General features: G+C 41.3%; 1 protein-coding gene across 1 annotated transcript in view; it reads left to right on the top strand.

Moving 5' to 3' along the window:
* The window catches only part of DIAPH3 (diaphanous related formin 3), a 531,747-nt gene that overhangs the window by 30,624 nt on the left and 481,418 nt on the right, over nt 1-19,705 (top strand). Inside the window, exon 3 of the mRNA XM_077806852.1 lies at nt 8,429-8,605. Coding sequence (XP_077662978.1) covers nt 8,429-8,605 — 177 coding nt within the window. The remainder of the gene's footprint in view (nt 1-8,428; nt 8,606-19,705) is intronic.

Genomic DNA, 19,705 nt, shown 5'->3' with positions numbered 1-19,705 from the left:
GCATATACCCATGATCTCTTGAGACTGTACCAGAATACAGAAAAAAAACACACTTTACCAAACATTCTGTAACTGGAACAGTGATCTCAGCTTGTCCATGTCCACCTTAAATCTCCAAAACACTTCCTTTTCATAAGGTGTGGGGACAAAGAGATTGTGGGGAAGAGAAACTACTTTCCACAATTGATCTCACTGTGTTCTGTTTATCTCAATTTTCCTAATTTATTATGGAACTTCTTTTATGGTATCTCATTTTACATGTTTGGTAAGCTAAAGGGATTTCTAACTCAGTCGTGAATACTAAGAACATCTGTGGTGGAACTCAGTTCTTAATGAGTTAAAAGCATCTTTCAATGGGTCATTATCTTATAAATCATAGGAAACATAGCAATAACCAATATCCTTTATCAATCACAGAACATACTTGGTTTGTAAATACTCCTCATCTGTCACACCCTCTTGTTCTTTACAACACAACTGTGGTAACAGACATCCTTTGTTAGTCACCAGGAGTCTCTCTCAGGACAGGTGGACACATTTCCCACAGGTCAACAATGTTAGAGTAAAAGTGATACACATTCCTTCATTTGGTCACCCACTATGGTTCAACTAAGGACAAAACTTTTCATTTTGATTAGGTACAGAGCACTACCTATGTAGATACAAAATATTTGGGTTTTTGACCACATTTTTTGTATAATACTTTTTAAAAAAGGTAGAGATTTTAATATTTACAATTGCTGGCAAAGCCTCTCTGCCCAAACAGTTCAAATTCCTGAGTGGCCTTGATTCTGCCTCTCTTTTAGGTGGAGTCTCCTACTTCATGAAGTAGGAAACTGTTTTTACTATCTTAACAGCCACCCTTCTTTTATGCCCATCAATTTCGGTGAGGTTTTACCCATCCGGTAACAAGATGTGTTAACCAAAAACAAGTTACCAGATGTTGTAGAGGGGTGCCTGGGTAAAATTCTATGATCTGTGATATACAGGAGGTCAATGTAGATGACCTAATGATTCCTTCTGGCCTTTGACTATAAATCTGTATGTAGAAATATTTATCAGCCAAGTGATCCTCTGTCTATACTTTATGACTCTTGAGTTGAAGGATGCGTACTTCCATATTTCTATCCTTAAATGCTATGGGAAGCCTCTGATTTTCATAGCAAAAGACTGTCAATACCAGTAGAGTTCTACCCTTTGCATTCCTATCGCGCCAACGGTGTTTATCATGAGTTAATTTCAGTTCAAACTAATTGGAAGGATAAACAAAAATAAATCTGCAGCTAGGAGTCCTTGATTTCAAAAGGGAAACTTAAAAAAATTAGGGGAATTAGGGAAGTAGACTGGACTGAAGAATTCTAAGGTTTGAATGTGGAAAAGGCTTGGAATTATTTAAGTAAAAGCTGCAGAAACTGTTTGAAGTGTACATCCCAAGCAAGAGGAAAAATTTGTAGGGAAGAGTTGCAGATCAAACTGGATGAATAAGCATCTCAAACAGGTTATTAAGAGAAAGCAGAAAGCCTAGGAAAAAAATGGAGGAAGGGATGAATCAGTAAGGAAAGCTGCTACTTAGTGGTGATGGGAGTGATGGGAGTCTAAATTAGCTGTGAGTGCTCAAAAAAAGAGGTCTTGGAGTCATTGTGGATAGTTCTCTGAAAATGTCCAATCAATGTGCAGCAGCAGTCAAAAAAGCGAGCAGAATATTGGGAATCATTCAGAAAGGGATAGATAAGACAGAAAATATCATATTGCCTCTCTATAAATCCATGGTACGCCCACATCTCAAATACTGCGTGCAGATGTGGTCACCCCATCTCTAAAAAGATATATTAGACTTGGAAGAGGTTCAGAAAAGGGCAACAAAAATCGTTGGGGTATGGAACGACTTCCATATGAGGAGAGATTAATAAGACTGGGACTTTTCAGCTTGGATAAGAGATGACTAATGGGGGGTTTTACTGGGGGGATATAATAGAGGTCTATAAAATCATGACCGGTGTAGAGAAAGTTAATAAGGAAGTGTTATTTACTCCTTCTCATAACACAAGAAGTAGGGGGTCACCAAATTAAATTAATAGGCAGCAGGTTTAAAACAAACAAAAGGAAGTATTTCTTCACACAACGCACAGTCTGTGGAACTCGTTGCCAGAAGAGGTTGTGCAGGCCAAGACTATAACAGGGTTCAAAAGAGAACTGGATAAGTTCATGGAGGATAGGTCCATTAATGACTCTTAGCCAGGATGTGCAGGGATGGTGTCCTTAGCCTCTGTTTGCCAGAAGCTAGGCATGGGCGACAGGGGATGGATCAGTTGATGATTACCTGTTCCGTTCATTATCTCTCGGGCACCTGGTGCTGGCCACTGTCAGAAGTCAGGATACTGGGCTAGATGAACCTTTGGTCTTATCCAGTATGGCCGCTACTTATGTTCTTATGAATGCAGTAGGAGGAGAAAGGTGGGGTGGGCAAGTTTAAACAAAATAAAGATGTTTCTAGTGGAGATGAAAAGGAAAAAATTGTTTAACTCCAGTGTTCTGCTAGCAATGATATACAGATCGGAATGCTGGTCAGTGACAAAAGCGGAGGAAGAAAAATTCTCTCACCCAGAGAGGACTGGAAAGGCGAATGTGTAAAATATCGCTCCATGATCACATACCGAATGAGGAGATCAGAAGGCGTACAGAGGTGACTGATGTAGTGCAGGCTTCTAAATCTAATGCACAATTTGTCAGTGGAGTCTAATGTGGAGTCCTTTTACCATTGTGAAGGAACTGGGAGGCAATTGGGTCACTGCACTCTGTCTTTCCAACAGTTGCTGATGGCTAAAAAGAATCGGATATCACATGCATGAGGTGCGCACACATCTAGTGTGGGATCTGTGCAGACAAAACCTCTCAAACTACAGTTAAGACAAGAAACCATTCTTTTTCTGTAATGCATATGTACACATACAAAGATTAATCACCTGATGACCTTCAGTGTGTGTGTGTGTGTACGTACAATACTCAAGGTCATCAAGAGATGATGAATTTGTAATTCATGAGGTGGAACTCAGTGAAGCTGAAAATTACTTTTTTCTAATATGAACTGCAGTTAAATGGAGTTTTTTAGCTTAGTACAAGTTTGTGCTTTTATTTTTTTTTATTGGAGTAATTTTGTATATCATCCCCATGTGTAGTACCTGATTGGATACATATTTTCAATACTTGCTGTAAAATGTGAATTCCTAAAGTCTGATTGTAATAACTGTTACTTTGTTGCAACATACTAATAGCTGGGACCATGGCAATTGGCAGGGTTGTCTTTCCATAATTGTGAAAACACAAAACAGGTACAGACTTCAAGCTTCCATTTGTTATTCTACTTGCTCTTAATAGTACATCTTAATAGCAATACTTTTGTAATCTACATAGAGGCTAAGGGACCTCTCACATAATAGTCTGTTTATATTAGAGCCGATTACTTCTATATTTCTTATCTAATATGTATGACTCAAGCTTTCATGTAGGTATACATGATACAAAATATTTGGACCAAAGGTTTGGTTTAGTAAGGCTTTAGGAAGTTCAGATACTTTTAAAAACAGCGTTCTTGCAGTAACAAAAACTAAGGGAAGGTGCCTAGCTGATTTGGCTAGGTTAATATCTGTTGCTTACCAGACAGCAAAAGTCTGAATTATGCAGTAGTACTTCCAGTTGCTTGTATTTTTGATCCTCCTTGACAGTGTCCAGTCTTGAAGGCTCAGTCAAACCTGTGACTAAGACAAACTTCTGATTTATGGGATTGTTCAAACTGATTCTGCACTTCTACATCTACTCCTCCTATGTGCTGTCCAATCTGAAGTGTTGGAAATGCCAAGTGTAGGGAAGACCACAAAACTGATAAGTGTTCCTTGCCCTGTCAAGTTGTGGGGTTAGCAGGTGGAAAAAGAAGGGTAAAGTGAAGTAATTGGTATGGTAGTGTGGGAAATTCTGGTGGTATTACTTGATAAGGAAGTAAGGTGTTGTGGTATGCTGTGGAGCTGAGGGAGGAGGAGAAGAAATGGAAAGAAACTTTTGAAACAATTCTTAACAAAACTAAACCATCTAGATGTTACTATTGACTTCCTTGTGTTTTAGTGAATGCTATCTTTTATGCAATAAGTACAAAGAAGAAATTTACCAAGTCGCTTTCATAAACAATAGTTTAGTATTTTTAGAATGGCAACATTTAATACTGTGAAGTATCTTGACAGGCTTAAATTGTGATTAGTGTAAAAAAAAAAAAATCAATGTTACTTTAAGTATTGAATAAAAAAAGTCAGCATCTTATTAGGAAGAGTTCTAGAACACCGAAATCATGCCCGTTATGAATTGTAATTTCCTTCATAAGAAGCAAAGAAGTCTATTTAAAAAAAAACCCCTGCTTTTTCAATAAGTTTTTGCAATGGTTAGTTTAATATTAACCCTTTTAATCCTTTTTTAATTTTTGTACATTAAAGTCATTCAGATATTAATTGTTCTTCCAAAGCCTTCATGGTATTAGTAAAGGGTATGTTTGAACTCGAAGACCAGAATGTTGATTTTTAATCTGAGTGACCCGTATTCAGGAATTTCATGTGTCTGAATATTGGGCTTTACTTTATTATGGCTGGTCTGAAGTCTATGGGAAAATAGATATCTAGGGAAAAGACCCCTTATACTGCAAAAGTATGGTATAAACAAAACTGGGTGATTTATAAGGAGTACCTAATATTTTTCATATGTGATACCTAATATTTATTTATATTCTTCGATAAGAGGTACTTGTTGCAGATCTTTTTGTAATGGGTAAAATAAGAATCCTTTGAAAGATATTTGCTAACTCAGTAAAAACTGCTGGCTGTCACAATTGTCACTAATGGTAACTGGAGTAGAATTCCCCTTAGTTTATCATTCATGTAACCCTAAGGATGCCATAAAAGAAATTCCAAAAGTAATTAGGTAAAACAAAAATGTCAAGAGGAGACATGGTGAAATTAATCATGAAAAGGCAACTTTTTCTTCAATAAGGGGTTTTTCTGCCACCCTATAAAAACAGGGACCTTGAAAAATTAGGTTGGAGAGTATAAAACTGCCAGCATCCTACCAGATACAGAGGAGGGGCGGGAGAAAGGCTAGCTCTTCACTTTACACCAAGGGTGATAATGTATCTGTCTTCTGTATTTTGTACAGTAACTTCTCACTTAACGTTGTAGTTATGTTCCCGAAAAACGGGATTTTAAGTGAAATGATGTTAAGCGAATCCAATTTCCCCATAAGAATTAATGTAAATAGGGGGCGTTAGGTTCCAGGGAAATTTTTTTAACCAGACAAAAGACTGCACGCGCGCACACACACAGAGTATAAGTTTTAAACAAACAGCGATGGTGATTGTGAAGCTTGCTGAGGTGGTGAAGTCAAAGGGTGGGATATTTCCCAGGGAATGCCTTAGTGCTAAACGATGAACTAGCAATTGGCTGAGCCCTCAAGGGTTACCACATTGTTGTTAATGTAGCCTCACACTCTACAAGGCAGCACGAATGGAGGGAGGGGAGACAGCATGGCAGACAGAGAGACCCTGTGTGTGTGTGTGTGTGTGAGAGAGAGAGAGATGCGTATTTCCCCTTTAAGTATGCTGACCCCATCTTAAGTACACTGCCTTGTTAAGTAGATCAGCAAGCTGAGACCGCAGCTGCTGCCAGGAAGCTCCCTCTGTCCTGAGCCTTGTCGTGTGTGCCCCCCCCCCCCGCTCTATGGAAGATGGGGTAAGAGGGGAGCAGGGGGTAGGGGGGACACCCTGACATGAGGGCCCCTGTTACCCACCCTACACACAGCAAGCAGGAGGCTCGGGGAGCAGCTCCAAGGCAGAGGGCAGGATCAGCACATGGCAGTGGGGGGAGGGACAGCTGAACTGCTGGCAATTGATAGCCTGCTGTCGCACAGGGAACTTAAGGGAGTGGGGAGCTGATGGGGGGCTGCTGGTCCACCCTGGTTCCAAGCCCTCACCAGCTAGCTCCAATGGCTGCTCTTCCTGCAAGCAGTGGACAAAGCAGGCAGCTGCCAAATGACGTTGTCCGGGAGCATTGCACAACTTTAAACGAGCATGTTCCCTAATTGATTAGCAACGTCACAACGGAACAACTTAACCGGGATGACTTTAAGTGAGGAGGTACTGTATAGTGCTGTACTAATCTGGCTGATAGGTTTAAATGGAATTTAATCAAATTATTCTTTGACAATCCCGAATAGTTACTAAATTCAAACAGGTTTCAGAGTAACAGCCGTGTTAGTCTGTATTCGCAAAAAGAAAAGGAGTACTTGTGGCACCTTAGCGACTAACCAATTTATTTGAGCATGAGCTTTCGTGAGCTACAGCTCACTTCATCAGATGCATACCGTGGAAACTGCAGCAGACTTTATATATACACAGAGAATATGAAACAATACCAGCAGGACAGTGGGGTGGGAGGAGGTATTGTTTCATATTCTCTGTGTATATATAAAGTCTGCTGCAGTTTCCACGGTATGCATCTGATGAAGTGAGCTGTAGCTCACGAAAGCTCATGCTCAAATAAATTGGTTAGTCTCTAAGGTGCCACAAGTACTCCTTTTCTTTTTGTAAATTCAAACACACGCCAAAAATACTGGTTTTATGATAGTGCTGTGGGTAGAAGTCAGGAACGTTGTTCTAGCTCCATCTTTTATTCCTTGGACAAGTAACATCATGTATTTGCATCAATTTTGGGAGCACAATTTTGAGGTACAATGCACAGTTCTTACCTAGCTCTATAAAGTACTTTGAGATCTCTGAACAATAAGAGCTTGTACTTTTAGGACTAAGGCCATGTCTGTACTATGACTTTTGTTGGCAAAACTTGTCGCTTAGGGGTGTGAAAAAACCACGTCCCCGATTGACATAAGTTGTGCTGGCATAAGTGTTCATGTGCACAGAGCTATGTTAGAGGGAGAGCTTCTCTTGCCGTCATGGCTACCGCCACTTGTTCATGTGGTTTTATTATGTTGATGGGAGAGCTCTCTTCCATCACCATAGTGCAACTAAACAAGTGATCTTACAGCAGCGCAGCTGCATTGGTACAGCTGTGCCACTGTAAGTTTGCTACTATAGACATGGCCTAAATGTTTGCTTTTTTCCTATTTTTTTTTTTTCCCGTAGATATGTTGATGTACTGATGCACCTTTGGGATGCTTTTGGTGTCTCAGCGTGCTTCTGGACAACTGTTGTAAGTCTTTGTGCTTGTGCACCATAACTACCCAGGAGAAGGGCTGGGCCTCAAATACTTTGTGTGTGTGTCACGTGCGTGTGTGTGTGTGTGGGGCAAACAACTAATTTTTACTTCACTTATTTTTTTAAAAATACCCCTTTTTTTAGCTAATGTGATTGTGAAGATAAGCTTCCAAATGTGAACTAAGTATAACCAAATAGAGTGCTATTTTCTTTAGTATACTGAAGACCATTGTAGTGCCTCTGCTTCCTCTTCTTGCTTTCCAAGACAGCAACACATAGAAAACTTACCAATTGCCTGGCTAGTTACTTGCTCCTATTTAGAGCTCTGAGCAGCTGTGAAACTGCCAAGACCTACATACATTTCATTTGACTGGTGCTTGTTCTGCTATAATAGATAAAGGCATTGGATATTCAGGGGAAGGGGACCTTACAGCGACACTTGCCCTTTTGAAGCAACCAGGAGGCTGCTGGAGAAAATGGATAGTAGCAGAGACCTCCCATGTATCCGATGGGTGAAGGGACAAGTACTTTTTTCTGTAGCAGCAGCATCTGAGCAGCCTTAAATTTTAATCTGGCAGCCCTTAACCAGAGGCTGATATGGAGGAGTGATCTCCTGTTGGAGTGCAGGGCCAGTGGCCTGGTAAGAATCTTAGCAGTCTCCTTCCCAGTGGGGACTGGTGGTGGTGATGAGCTTTCATCTAGTGCTTTGACTTTGCATGGATACACCCTCATTTTCTATCAGTTACTAGATAGTAGATTTTAAACTCAAGGTTACTCTTGGGAAGAGTGAACTTTATATTTTTTACTGGAATATATTGCTGAGGTTTGGTCAAATAATATTTGGGCATCCGAAATTAAAGATGTGTTGTAAATAAATCTCTGAATTGATGTGCCTTATTCCCTTTGTCTCGGGTAATAAAAACCAAAAAAGATACCTATCGATGCCAACTTTTAAAGTAGACGTATTGGAGCAGCTGACTTTTTTTTTTTTAAATGTCTAAAGATGAGTAGAATAGGTCTCTCATCATAAAAATGTTAAAATCAAATTGTAAATGCGAGCTGTTGGTCAAACATGTCAGACAATTAGCTTTTTAAAAAAAGTATATGTGAAAACTATTTACTGTGGTTGAATATAATATGAATGACAGCTGGTGATACACGTTCACTGTTTTTTTTTGTTTGCAGTTGGATAGATTTGCCAGCATAAGGATTCCAGGCAGTAGAAAAGAAAGACCTCCTTTATTGCAGCTGAAACAATCGCATTCCTCTACTGATTGGTCATCGCCTCCTGCAGATGTGGTTGAGTTCATCCCCAAACCCTTGTCAGAGCGAGAAATTCTAGCACTTTTTGAAAAAATGATGGTAAGAATCCTATCTCACTGTTTAATACTTAGTGGTAAATTTTAGATGTTTCTAATTGAGATAATTATGCCATGACTGATGTGTGTTCACTTGAAGCTCATTGTCAATGTGTGAATGAGTCTTTTTTTGTCCCTAATTGAATGAAGAGTATGTATCAAGATGTGAAGGGAAACAGGGAATCATCATCAAGTGGTGGTGTTTCTTGTGGGATCTTAGTCCCGTGTTCTTTTTTTAATCCGTGACCTGGAAGAAGGCACACAATCATAATTTACCAATTTTCAGATGAGACAGTTTTTGGGAATAGTAAATAATGAAAACTACAGCTCACTTTTGTAATGCAATCTGGATTGCTTGTAAACCAGGTACAAGCAAACAGTACCCCCATTTGGCTTTCAGTACTTCTGAATGCATCCTATCCCAGGATCCTTGGTGATAGCTGCTGTTTGAATGATCTAGATAGTAAGGGCTACCAAAATGAACGCCATAAGTTGAAAGGACTATCTTTTGGGAGGAAAAAACTTATTCTTCAGCTAGCTTGGAAATGTTTACTGCTAATTGCCAGGCCCTTTTTAATTAAATATAGTTATTTAAATGGGATTATGTATCAAGTTGTATAGAAAAGCTTTCTCAGGATATCGGGGAGAAACTGAGGTCCATTTATAACAGAAAGGTCAGTTTGTGGCTCATACTTCTTTGAAGGTTGTGTTAGATGCTTCAGACACTGCAAAGACCTCTAGGGTCACAGGTGTTGCCATGAGCAAGGCTTCTCGGTTACAGTCTTCATGGATACCGGAAGAAGTACAGATCACAACTGCGGGCCTCTTATTTGAAGGCTGTGACTTGTTTAATTCCAATACAGATCAAGACCATCATTCCATAAAATTTGTGAGCCAGTTTTTGATCTGTGGGGTGCTACATGCCACAGGTATCAAGGAGAAAACAAACCAGACCTCAGACTTTATTGAGAGAGATGCTCCCTTCCTATTACTACTCTCAGCACAGGCCTTCTGAACAACAAAGAGAAAAGAGGTTCTAGCAAAGGAGGCCAAAGAATTTTGGTTGGGGGGACTCTATCCTGGGAAGTAGAGACTCTATAGAAGACTTAGTTGTCATGATGCATGATGAGCTGTGACCAAAGGGGCTAGTGTGGTCCTCTGATGTATAAACAGGGGAAGATTGAATGGAAGTAGAAAGGCTATGTTACCTCTATATTTGACTCGGGTCTAACCACTGCTGGAATACCATGTACAGTTCTGATGTCCGCAATTCAGGAGCAAGAAGAATGATTAAAGGATTGTAAAACATGTAAAACAGTGATAGATTAAAGGAGTTCAATCTATTAAGTTTTATAAATGGAAGGTTAGTAGACTTGATAGATCTGTAAGTGGTTTTCTATAAGTTTGCTGTAGGGTAAATAAGAGTTACCTTGAAATTTACCTAGCTTTTTAAAAAAAAGGAATAAAAGTAAAGTTCAAGCCAATTCTGTTACGTGTAACACTACTGCTCTCCATCATGTGGTGTTGGGGCCTGAACCTTCAGCACTGCACAGACCCTTCTGCCACTTGAGCTACAGGATTAACATCAGTTTGTAGTAGGTGGATTATAGAAGTGTAGGACTGGAAGGGACCTCAATAGGTCATGTAGTCAAGTCCCCTGCACTCAAGTCACGACTCAGTAATAACTAGACCATTCCTGACAGGGTGTTTGTCTAACCTGTTCTTAAACTTCCAATGATGGAGATTCTACAGCCTTCCTAGGCGATCTGTTCCAGTGCTTAACCAACCTGACAGGAAGTTTTTCCTAATATTCAACCTAAACCTGCCCTTCTGGAGTATAAGCCCATTGCTCCTTGTCCTATCCTCAGAGGTTAAGGAGAACAATTTTTCACCACTCTCATTGTGACATCAGCTTTCAAGTACATAAAAGATTATCATGTCCCCCCCCCTCAATCTTTCTCCAGACTAAACAAACTCCGTTTTTTCAATTTTCCCTGATAGATCATGCTTTCAAGACCTGTAGTCATTTTTCTTGCTTCCCTCTAGATTTTTTACAGTTTGTCCACATCTTTCCTGAAATGTGGCACCCAGAACTGGACACAATACTCCAGCGAGGCCTTATCAGCATGGAGTAGAGTAGAAGAATTACTACTTGTGTCCGGCTTACAACATTCCTGCTAATATTTTCAGAATGAAGTTCACTTATTTGCAACAGTGTTCTACTGTTGACTCTTATTTAGCTTGTGGTCCACTATAACCCTCGGATCTCTTTCTGTAATACTCCCTCATAGGCAGTCATTCCCCATTTTGTATGTGTGAAACTGATTGTTCCTTCCTAAGTGGACTATTTTTGCATTTGTCCGTACTGAATTTCATCCTATTTCCTTCAGACCATGTATCCAGTTTGTCCAGATCATTTTGAGTTTTAATCATACCCTCCAAAGCACTTGCAACCCCTCCTAGGTTGGTATCATTGGCAAACTTTATGCCATTATCTAAATCTAAATCATTACAGTACTGGACCCAGGACCGATCCCTGTGGGACCACAATCAATATGTGCTTCCAACTTGATTTTGAACCATTGGAATAGTTTTCCAACTAGGTATGCACCCACCTTATAGAGCCTAGATGGAACTACTATTTTCCTAATTTGTTTATGAGAAGGACATGTGACACCGTATCAAAAGTCTTACTAAAGTAGAGATATATCACATCTACCACTTCCCCCCATCCACAGTGCTGATTATCCCATCAAAGAAAGCTATTTGTTTGGTTTGACATGATTTGTTCTTGAAAAATCCACGATGATTGTTACTTATCGCCTTATTGTTCTAGGTGTTTGCAAATCGATTGCTTGATTATTTGCTCCATTATTTTTCCGGGTACAGAAGTTAAGCTGACTGATCTGTAATTCCCCGTATTGTCCTTCTTCCCTTTTTTAATTGGCACTATATTTGCCTTCTTTCATTTTCTGTGAGTTTTCAAAGATAATCACTAATGGCTCAGATATCTCCTCAGTCAGCTCCTTTAGTATGCTAGGATGTACTTCATCAGGCCCTGGTGTCTTGAAGACATCTAACTGTCTAATCTTTAACTTGTTGTTCACGTAGTTTAGAGTCAGATCCTACCTCGTTTTCACTGGCGTTCACAATGTTAGACGTCCAATTGCTACTAACGCTTTTGATGAAAACTGAATCAAAGTCATTCAACACTTACCATTTCCACATTTTATGTTGTCTTTCCCCCATTATTGACTAAGGGGCCTACGCTATTCTTCGTCTTCCTTTTGCTTTTAATGTATTTTGTAGAATGTTTTCTTGTTACTCTTTGTCTCTAGCTAGTTTAATCTCATTTTATGTCTTGGCTTGTGGTGTTTGTTTTCTAATTTGACCTAGTTTCCACATTTTGTAGGACTCTCTTGAGTTTCAGATCATTGAAGATCTCCTGGTTAAGCCAGGGCGGTCTCTTGCCATACTTCGAATGTTTACTATGTGTTGGGATAGTTGGGTCTTTTGCCCTTATTAATAGCTTTTTGGAAAAACTGCTTACTCTCTCGAGCTTTTTTCCCCTTTGGACTAGGTTCCAATGGGATCTTACCTATCAACTCCCGAAGTTTTCTGAAGTCTGCCTTCTTGAAACCCATTATCTTTATTGTGCTGTTTTCCCTCCTACCATTCCTTAGAATCATGAACTCAATTATTTCATGATCACTTTCACCCAAGCTGCCTTCTACTTTCAAATTCTCAACCAGTTCCTCCGTATTTGTCAAAATTAAATCTAGAACAGTTTTTCCTCACTAATTACTTTCTCCACCTTCTGAAATCAAAAATTGTCTCCAAAGCATTGAATAATCTGTGCCCTGCTGTATCTTTCCCACAGATGTCTGGATAGTTGAAGTCACCCATCACCACTAAATTGCGTGTTTGGGATGATTTTGTTGCTTTTTAAAAAACAAACAAAAGCCTCATATCCACCCCCCCCCCTTTTTTCCCCCCTGTTTAGGTAGTCTGTAGTAAACCCATACCATAACATCACCCTTGTTTTTTACCCTTTTATCGTTACCCAGATATTTTCAACGAGTCTGTGTCCTATTTCCATCTCAACCTCAGTGTAAGTGTTTACATTTTTGGTATATAAGGGAGTACCTCCTCCCTTTTTCCCCTGCTTGTCCTTCCTGAGCAAGCAGTATGCTTCTGTACCAATATTTCAGTCGTGTTAATCCACCAAGTTTCTGTGGTGTCAGCTATCATTTCTAGTTCTTCCTGTTTATTCCCTATACTTCGTGCATTAGTATATAGACATCTAAGATACTGATTTGATTTCCGCTCTGTTCTCTCATCTCTGCCTTGTCCATACTATAATTGCCAATGCTCCCCCCAGATTCTGACCCTTCTCCCAGGTCTCCATGTTTTTGACTTATATGTGGGCTTTTATTTCCTGACCTTGTTGAGCCTAGTTTAAATCCCTCCTCACTAGATTAGCTAGTCCGATTCAGATTTTCTTTCTCAATAGGTGGATCCCATCTCTGCTCAGCTCTTCTGGAACAGCATCCCATGGTCAAAGAAATAGAAGTGCTGTTATCCAGCCCTTAGAGGATGCTTAACACAAGAACAGTAGGTTTTTCCTATGCATTAGTAGCCCCATTTCACAGGCAGCATAGTCAAGGACAAAAAGTTGTCTGATTCTTTGAGAGGCAGTGTCTCAAAAGGGATGTAATTTGGGATTGCCATATTGGAGAGTTGGGTTCTAGTCTCTGTGTGTAACCTCCCAGTGAAATTCTTGCTGATCTTAAACACAAAGAAGCTTACAAGAAGTGGAAGACTGGACAAATGACCAGAGAGGAGTATGAAAATATTGCTCAGGCATGCAGGAGTGAAATAAGGAAGGCCAAATCACACCTGGAGTTGCAGCTAGCAAGAGATGTTAAGAGTAACAAGAAGGGTTTCTTCAGGTATGTTAGCAACAAGAAGAAAGTCAAGGAAAGTGTGGGTCCCTTACTGAATGAGGGAGGTAACCTAGTGACGGAGGATGTGGAAAAAGCTAATGTACTCCATGCTTTTTTTGCCTCTGTCTTCACAAACAAGGTCAGCACAGCATGGGGAGGAGGTGCCCAGCCCTCTGTGGAGAAAGAAGTGGTTCAGGACTATTTAGAAAAGCTGGACGAGCACAAATCCATGGGTCCGGATGCGTTGCATATGAGGGTGCTAAAGGAGTTGGTGGATGGGATTGCAAAGCCATTGACCATTATCTTTGAAAACTCATGGCGATTGGGAGAAGTCCTGGAAGATGGGAAAAAGGCTAATGTGGTGCCCATCTTTAAAAAAGGGAAGGAGGGAGGATCCGGGGAACTACAGGCCAGTCAGCCTTACCTCAGTCCCTGGAAAAATCTTGGAGCAGGTCCTCAAGGAATCAATTCTGAAGCACTTAGAGGAGAGGAAAGTGATCAGGAACAGTCAGCATGGATTCACCAAGGGCAAGTCATGCCTGACTAACCTAATTGCCTTGTATGATGAGATAATTGGCTCTGTGGATGAGAGGAAAGCAGTGGACATGTTATTCCTTGTCTTTAGCAAAGCTTTTGACACGGTCTCCCACAGTATTCTTGCCAGCAAGTTTAAAGAAGTATGGGCTGGATGAATGCACTATAAGGTGGAGAGAAAGCTGGCTAGATTGTTGGGCTCAACGGGTAGTGATCAATGGCTCCATGTCTAGTTGGCAGCCGGTATCAAGCGGAGTGTCCCGACGCGTCGGTCCTGGGGCCAGTTTGTTCAATATCTTCATTAATGATCTGAAGGATGGCGTGGACTGCACTCTCAGCAAGTTTGCAGATGACACTAAACTGGGAGGAGTGGTAGATGCGCTGGAGGGTAGGGATAGGATACAGAGGGACCTAGACAAATTGGAGGACTGGGCCAAAAGAAATCTGATGAGGTTCAACAAGGACAAGTGCAGAGTCTTGCACTTAGGACAGAAGAATCCCATGCACTGATACAGACTAGGGACCGAATTGCTAGGCAGTAATTCTGCGGAAAAGGACCTAGGGGTTACAGTGGATGAGAAGCTGGATATGAGTCAACAGTGTGCCCTTGTTGCCAAGAAGACTAACGGCATTTTGGGTTGTATAAGTAGGGGCATTGCCAGCAGATTGAGGGACGTGATCATTCCCCTCTCTTCGGCATTGGTGAGGCCTCATCTGGAGTACTTTGTCCAGTTTTGGGCCCCACACTACAAGAAGGATGTGGAAAAATTGGAAAGAGTCCAGCGGAGGGCAACAAAAATGATTAGGGGACTGGAACACATGAGTTATGAGGAGCGGCTGAGGGAACTGGGATTGTTTAGTCTGCGGAAGAGAAGAATGATGGGGGATTTGATAGCTGCTTTCAACTACTGGAAAGGGGTTCTAAAGAGGATAGATCTAGACTGTTCTCAATGGTAGCAGATGAAAGAACGAGGAGTAACGGTCTCAAGTTGTAGTGCGGGAGGTTTAGGTTGGATATTAGGAAAAACTTTTTCACTAGGAGGGTGGTGAAACACTGGAATGCGTTACCTAGGGGAGTGTTGGAATCTCCTTCCTTGGACGTTTTCAAGGTCAGGCTTGACAAAGCCCTGTCTGGGATGATTTAGTTGGGGATTAGTCCTGCTTTGAGCAGGGGGTTGGACTAGATGTCCTCCTGAGGTCCCCTGCAACCCTGATATTCTATGATTCTATGACAGGGCCGTCCCTACCTGTATGCAAAGTACGCAGCTGTGTAGGGTACCAGGAAATTTGGGGCAGCAAATATCCTGGTTCCCTGCTCAGCTGTGTGCTGCTCCAGGCCCTGCCCTGCCTATTGGCCCCGCCCCAGCCCTGCCCTAGCCCCGCCCACACTTCCCGGAGGACTGCAGCAGGGCCAGACCTGCACTCTCTGGCAGTGAGAAGTGCAGCAACCTGGCCCCACTGCGCTGCTTGGGGGAAGTTCCCCCTCCCACTGCCCCCAAGCCAGCTCCAGCGCCATGGAGGCCTGGGGCCCACACCCTCCCCCTCATGGGGGGGGGGAGCGCTGCTTAGGGCCCCAGAATAGCTAGGAACGGCCCTGCAGTGGGACCTGAGGCTTTGCTTGATAAGAGTTGCAATTGGTACAGAATTACTTAGTCAGCTTAGTTCTCAGTGCCCTGGCTTTGAGAGTAGATAAGTATCAGGTCAGGATAAGATATCGTAGACAAATATGACTATTTCATGTCTAAGATCTTTTTATGGATCAGCTCTATTTGGGATATCAAGATAGTGGCGTTTTGAGCATAATAAAAGGATAGAATTCTCCTTTTCTAAGAACAGCTGGATACTTCTAAAGTATCCTCAAGAGAGACCGTCCTTTTTTGTTTTTTTTGGTTTTGTTTTGTTTAAATGAGCAAAAGTGGGCCTGCAAAGACTAGGGCAATTCCAGAAGAGCAAATAGGGAACATATTTTAGAAAGAATGTTTAGTATGTAGATTACAGTAACTTTCGTTATATAAAACTAAAACCTATTTCAACCACTAAGAGATGGTGGGCTCACTGAATTTTATAAGCAAGAAAGATAAATCTAATTACATAAATGGGAAAAAGCTCTATATAAGGCCCTTTGAGCACTTGATCCCTGTTTTGGCTTGGAGTAAATTTTCCCTTGTGGGTCTGATGACAGAATAGGCCCACTGGTCCTGCATGTTGTAAGAGTGTGACTGGAGAAGGATGGGCTCCGCCAGGTTAGAAATTTGCCCAAGAAATACCATATAATGAGCAAGTCAACGATGTCCATAGCGAATTAATCACAGCCCAGGTTAATAATGACCGCACCATCCATCTCCCACCAGGGCAGACGTGACAAGTATTCTACTGGTGTAACCCCAACAAAGAGGATCGGTGGAAGAGATAACATCACCATAGCCACATGGAATGTAAGGGCACTGAGACAAATAAGAAGGTCAAAAGAACTTGCGTACGGAATGGAATGATACACTTGGTATCTCCTAGGAATCTCTGAGATCAGATGGAAGAACTTTGTTGAGATCTTTTGGAAGAAGCCATGTGCTCTATTACAGGGTAGAGGAAAAACGTCAACGGCATAGGATTACTTGTGCGTAAAGATGTCAAGAATTCAATATTAGGATGCTGCCCAATGTCTAGGAGGCTTATTTCCATCTGTCTAAAGGCAGTACCATTTAATATCACAGGGGTACAAGTCTGCATCCCTACAACAGACTATGACGAGTAAATTGAAGGTTTTTACAATCAGCTCCAAGACATTGATAAGGTACACAAGAAAGATATCCTGATTATACAAGGAGATTGGAATGCTGAAGTGGGTACTGATGCACAGGCAGATTGGTGAGATTCTTGTGGTCCTTTCTGAAATGTGGTAACCAATGAGAGAGGATTGAGACTTGTGGGGTTTGCCAGCTATAACAATCTGGTTCTTGCAAACACATTAGGAGCATATAAAGCATCCAGACGATCAACATGGCATGCACCTAATGGTCTATATAACAGGCAGATCGACTACATCATGGTGCAAAACAGATTTCATTCTGGGATTAGTAGAGCTAAAACAAGGAGATTCCCTGGTGCTGATATTGGATGTGATCATGACCTTTTGATGCTAAATTCTTGGCTGCAGCTAAGGAAAATCATCAGGTCAAAGTTCACCAGAACCGTTTGACTCTGAAAGACTCAGAGACTGAAACACTGAAGAGTCATTCCAAGCAATGATGGGCAGAAGGTCTTGCTCTAGAGGAAGACCTAGGAACAATGACCAACAATTTTAATGCTTCAATGAATGAGGCAGCAATGGACATCCTTGGGAAACATTGTAAGAAGACAAAACCATAGGTCACAAGTGTATGATATTAGAAGAGAGTTTAAGAGAGACAAGAACAGCACTGATAGAGCTGATAAATACCGAGCAATTGGCAGAAAGATATGGATTGAAAAACAATGCTCTAAAATTGAAGAGTATATCAATAATAAAAATAGCCAACAAGCCTTCCAGGTTCGGAAAAATGGACCAAAGCTAACGCAATTCAAGACAAAGAAAGGAATAGCCTTAAAGAAGAAAGGGTGATCATCAATAGGTGGACAAACTACTGGTCTGATCTATACAACCACCAGACACATGGAGATCCGAGTGTCTTAAACAGCCCAGATTCAACAGAGGAGGATGACTTTCCAATACTGCGTGAAGAAGTGGACACAGCTGTGAAATCACTCAGGAACAGAAAGGCTACAGGTATTAACATCCCAGCTGAATTGATGAAATTTGGAGAAGAAATAGTAATAGATGTACTCAAAAAGATCTGGCAGATGGGTGAGTAGCCCTCCACGTGAGCACAGTCACTAATCATCACTCTGCCAAAGAACGGCAACCTGCAATTGTATCAAAAATACCAGACCATAAGCTTAATCAGCCATCCTAGCAAAGTGATGTTGAGTCATATTGAACAGATTGAAGCCACAAACAGAGGATATCATTGCTGAAGAACAAGCTGGTTTTTGTGCTGGAAGAAGTACCGCAGAACAGATTTTCAACCTTCTTGTTCTATGTGAGAAGTACTTACAACACCTGCAGGACATCTACCACGTCTTTGTTGACTTCAAGAAGGCGTTTGACAGAATATGGCACAAAGCTCTCTGGGCAACCATGGAGAAGTACAGTGTTGGTTGTAAGCTTATTCTTACCATTAAACAACTGTGTGCCAAGGCCAGCAGTGCAGTTCTTGTCAATGGCACAACAGGAGAATGGTTTCGTACCACTGTTGGAGTCCGACAAGGCTGCCTTCTTTCGCCCACACTGTTGAACGTTTACTTGGAGTGCTTAGAGACCGATGCCGTAGAAGATCACATGTGCACAGTCAGCATTGTGGGGTGCACAATCTCAAATCTTTGGTTCACTGACAACATTGATGGCCTGGCAGGCAGCAAAGATGAACTTGCCGACTGTGTGAAATGTTCAGATGAAACCTTCGCAAAATATGACATGGAAATCAGTGCAGAGAAAACCAAGCTGATGACAAACAAATGTGATGGGATCAGCTCACATATTACTGTCTGTGGACAAGAGCTGGAGACAGTAGAACAGTTGAAGTATTTGGGGGCAATCATCACTGATGAAGGATCCAAAGCAGAAATTTGGGCAAGAACTGTGCAAGCAACAGTGGCAAAGCTAAAGCCAATTTGGAAGAATAAAAACATCTCTCTGGAATCCAAACTGAAACTCCTGCGTGCACTGGGTATCTCCATTTTTCTCTATGCGTGCGAGACAAGGACCCTTACGGCAGAACTTCAACGGAAAATACAGGTAGCACAGATGAGATGCTTCCGTAAAATCCTGGGCATCTCCTACTTCGACCACCTCACTAATGAAGGGGTCTGCAACCTCATCACCCATCACCCAATGTGCTGGGTCATATGATGACTGTGAAGAAGCACAAGCTGAAGTGGTACGGCCATGTAAGAAGATCATCTGGCCTATCCAAGATCCTCCTCCAAGGGACAGTACAAGAGCAGAAAAGAAGAGGTAGACAGAAGAAGAGATGGATTGACAATATAAGAGTGGACAGGAATGGACTTCACGGAGACTCAAGCACTGACAGACAATCATCAGGGTGGAGACAATTGGTTGGTTGCTCATCAGTGATGGTGCCCCAATGACCAATGCGGTTATGGAAGTGCTGGTGATGGTGATTGAAGAAATTTTCAACATATGTAACATGAAAAGAAAATGGTGTCTCTCCCCACCCCCAAAATAACAAACCCTGTTTAAATGGTTCCTGATACCATTTCCTTTTAAATAATATCTTTTAGAGTCTGGAAAGTGTGTGGAATGAGAAGCAACTTTAACTATGTTATGTTCTGCATGGGAATATGGCTAAATATTTTAAACCTCAGTGGTAGGACAAAAATGAGATTACAAATAGATCCTTTGGTACTGCTTTTGGGTCTCTCAAAAAAGACCCCATTCACTGAACCGGACTGTTAGATCCTTAGGGTGTGATATGGTTATATACTTGGCACAATTCACTGACTAAAAAATAATGAAAACCAAATACTTACTTCCTGCCATATCACAAAATAGTAGCTCTCCTTGCACC

Source organism: Eretmochelys imbricata, chromosome 1 (genome assembly GCF_965152235.1).
Source record: "Eretmochelys imbricata isolate rEreImb1 chromosome 1, rEreImb1.hap1, whole genome shotgun sequence".
Classification (NCBI taxonomy): Eukaryota; Metazoa; Chordata; order Testudines; family Cheloniidae; genus Eretmochelys; species Eretmochelys imbricata.
Note: the sequence above shows the minus strand (reverse complement) of the source record. Positions and strands in the feature narration are given on the sequence as shown.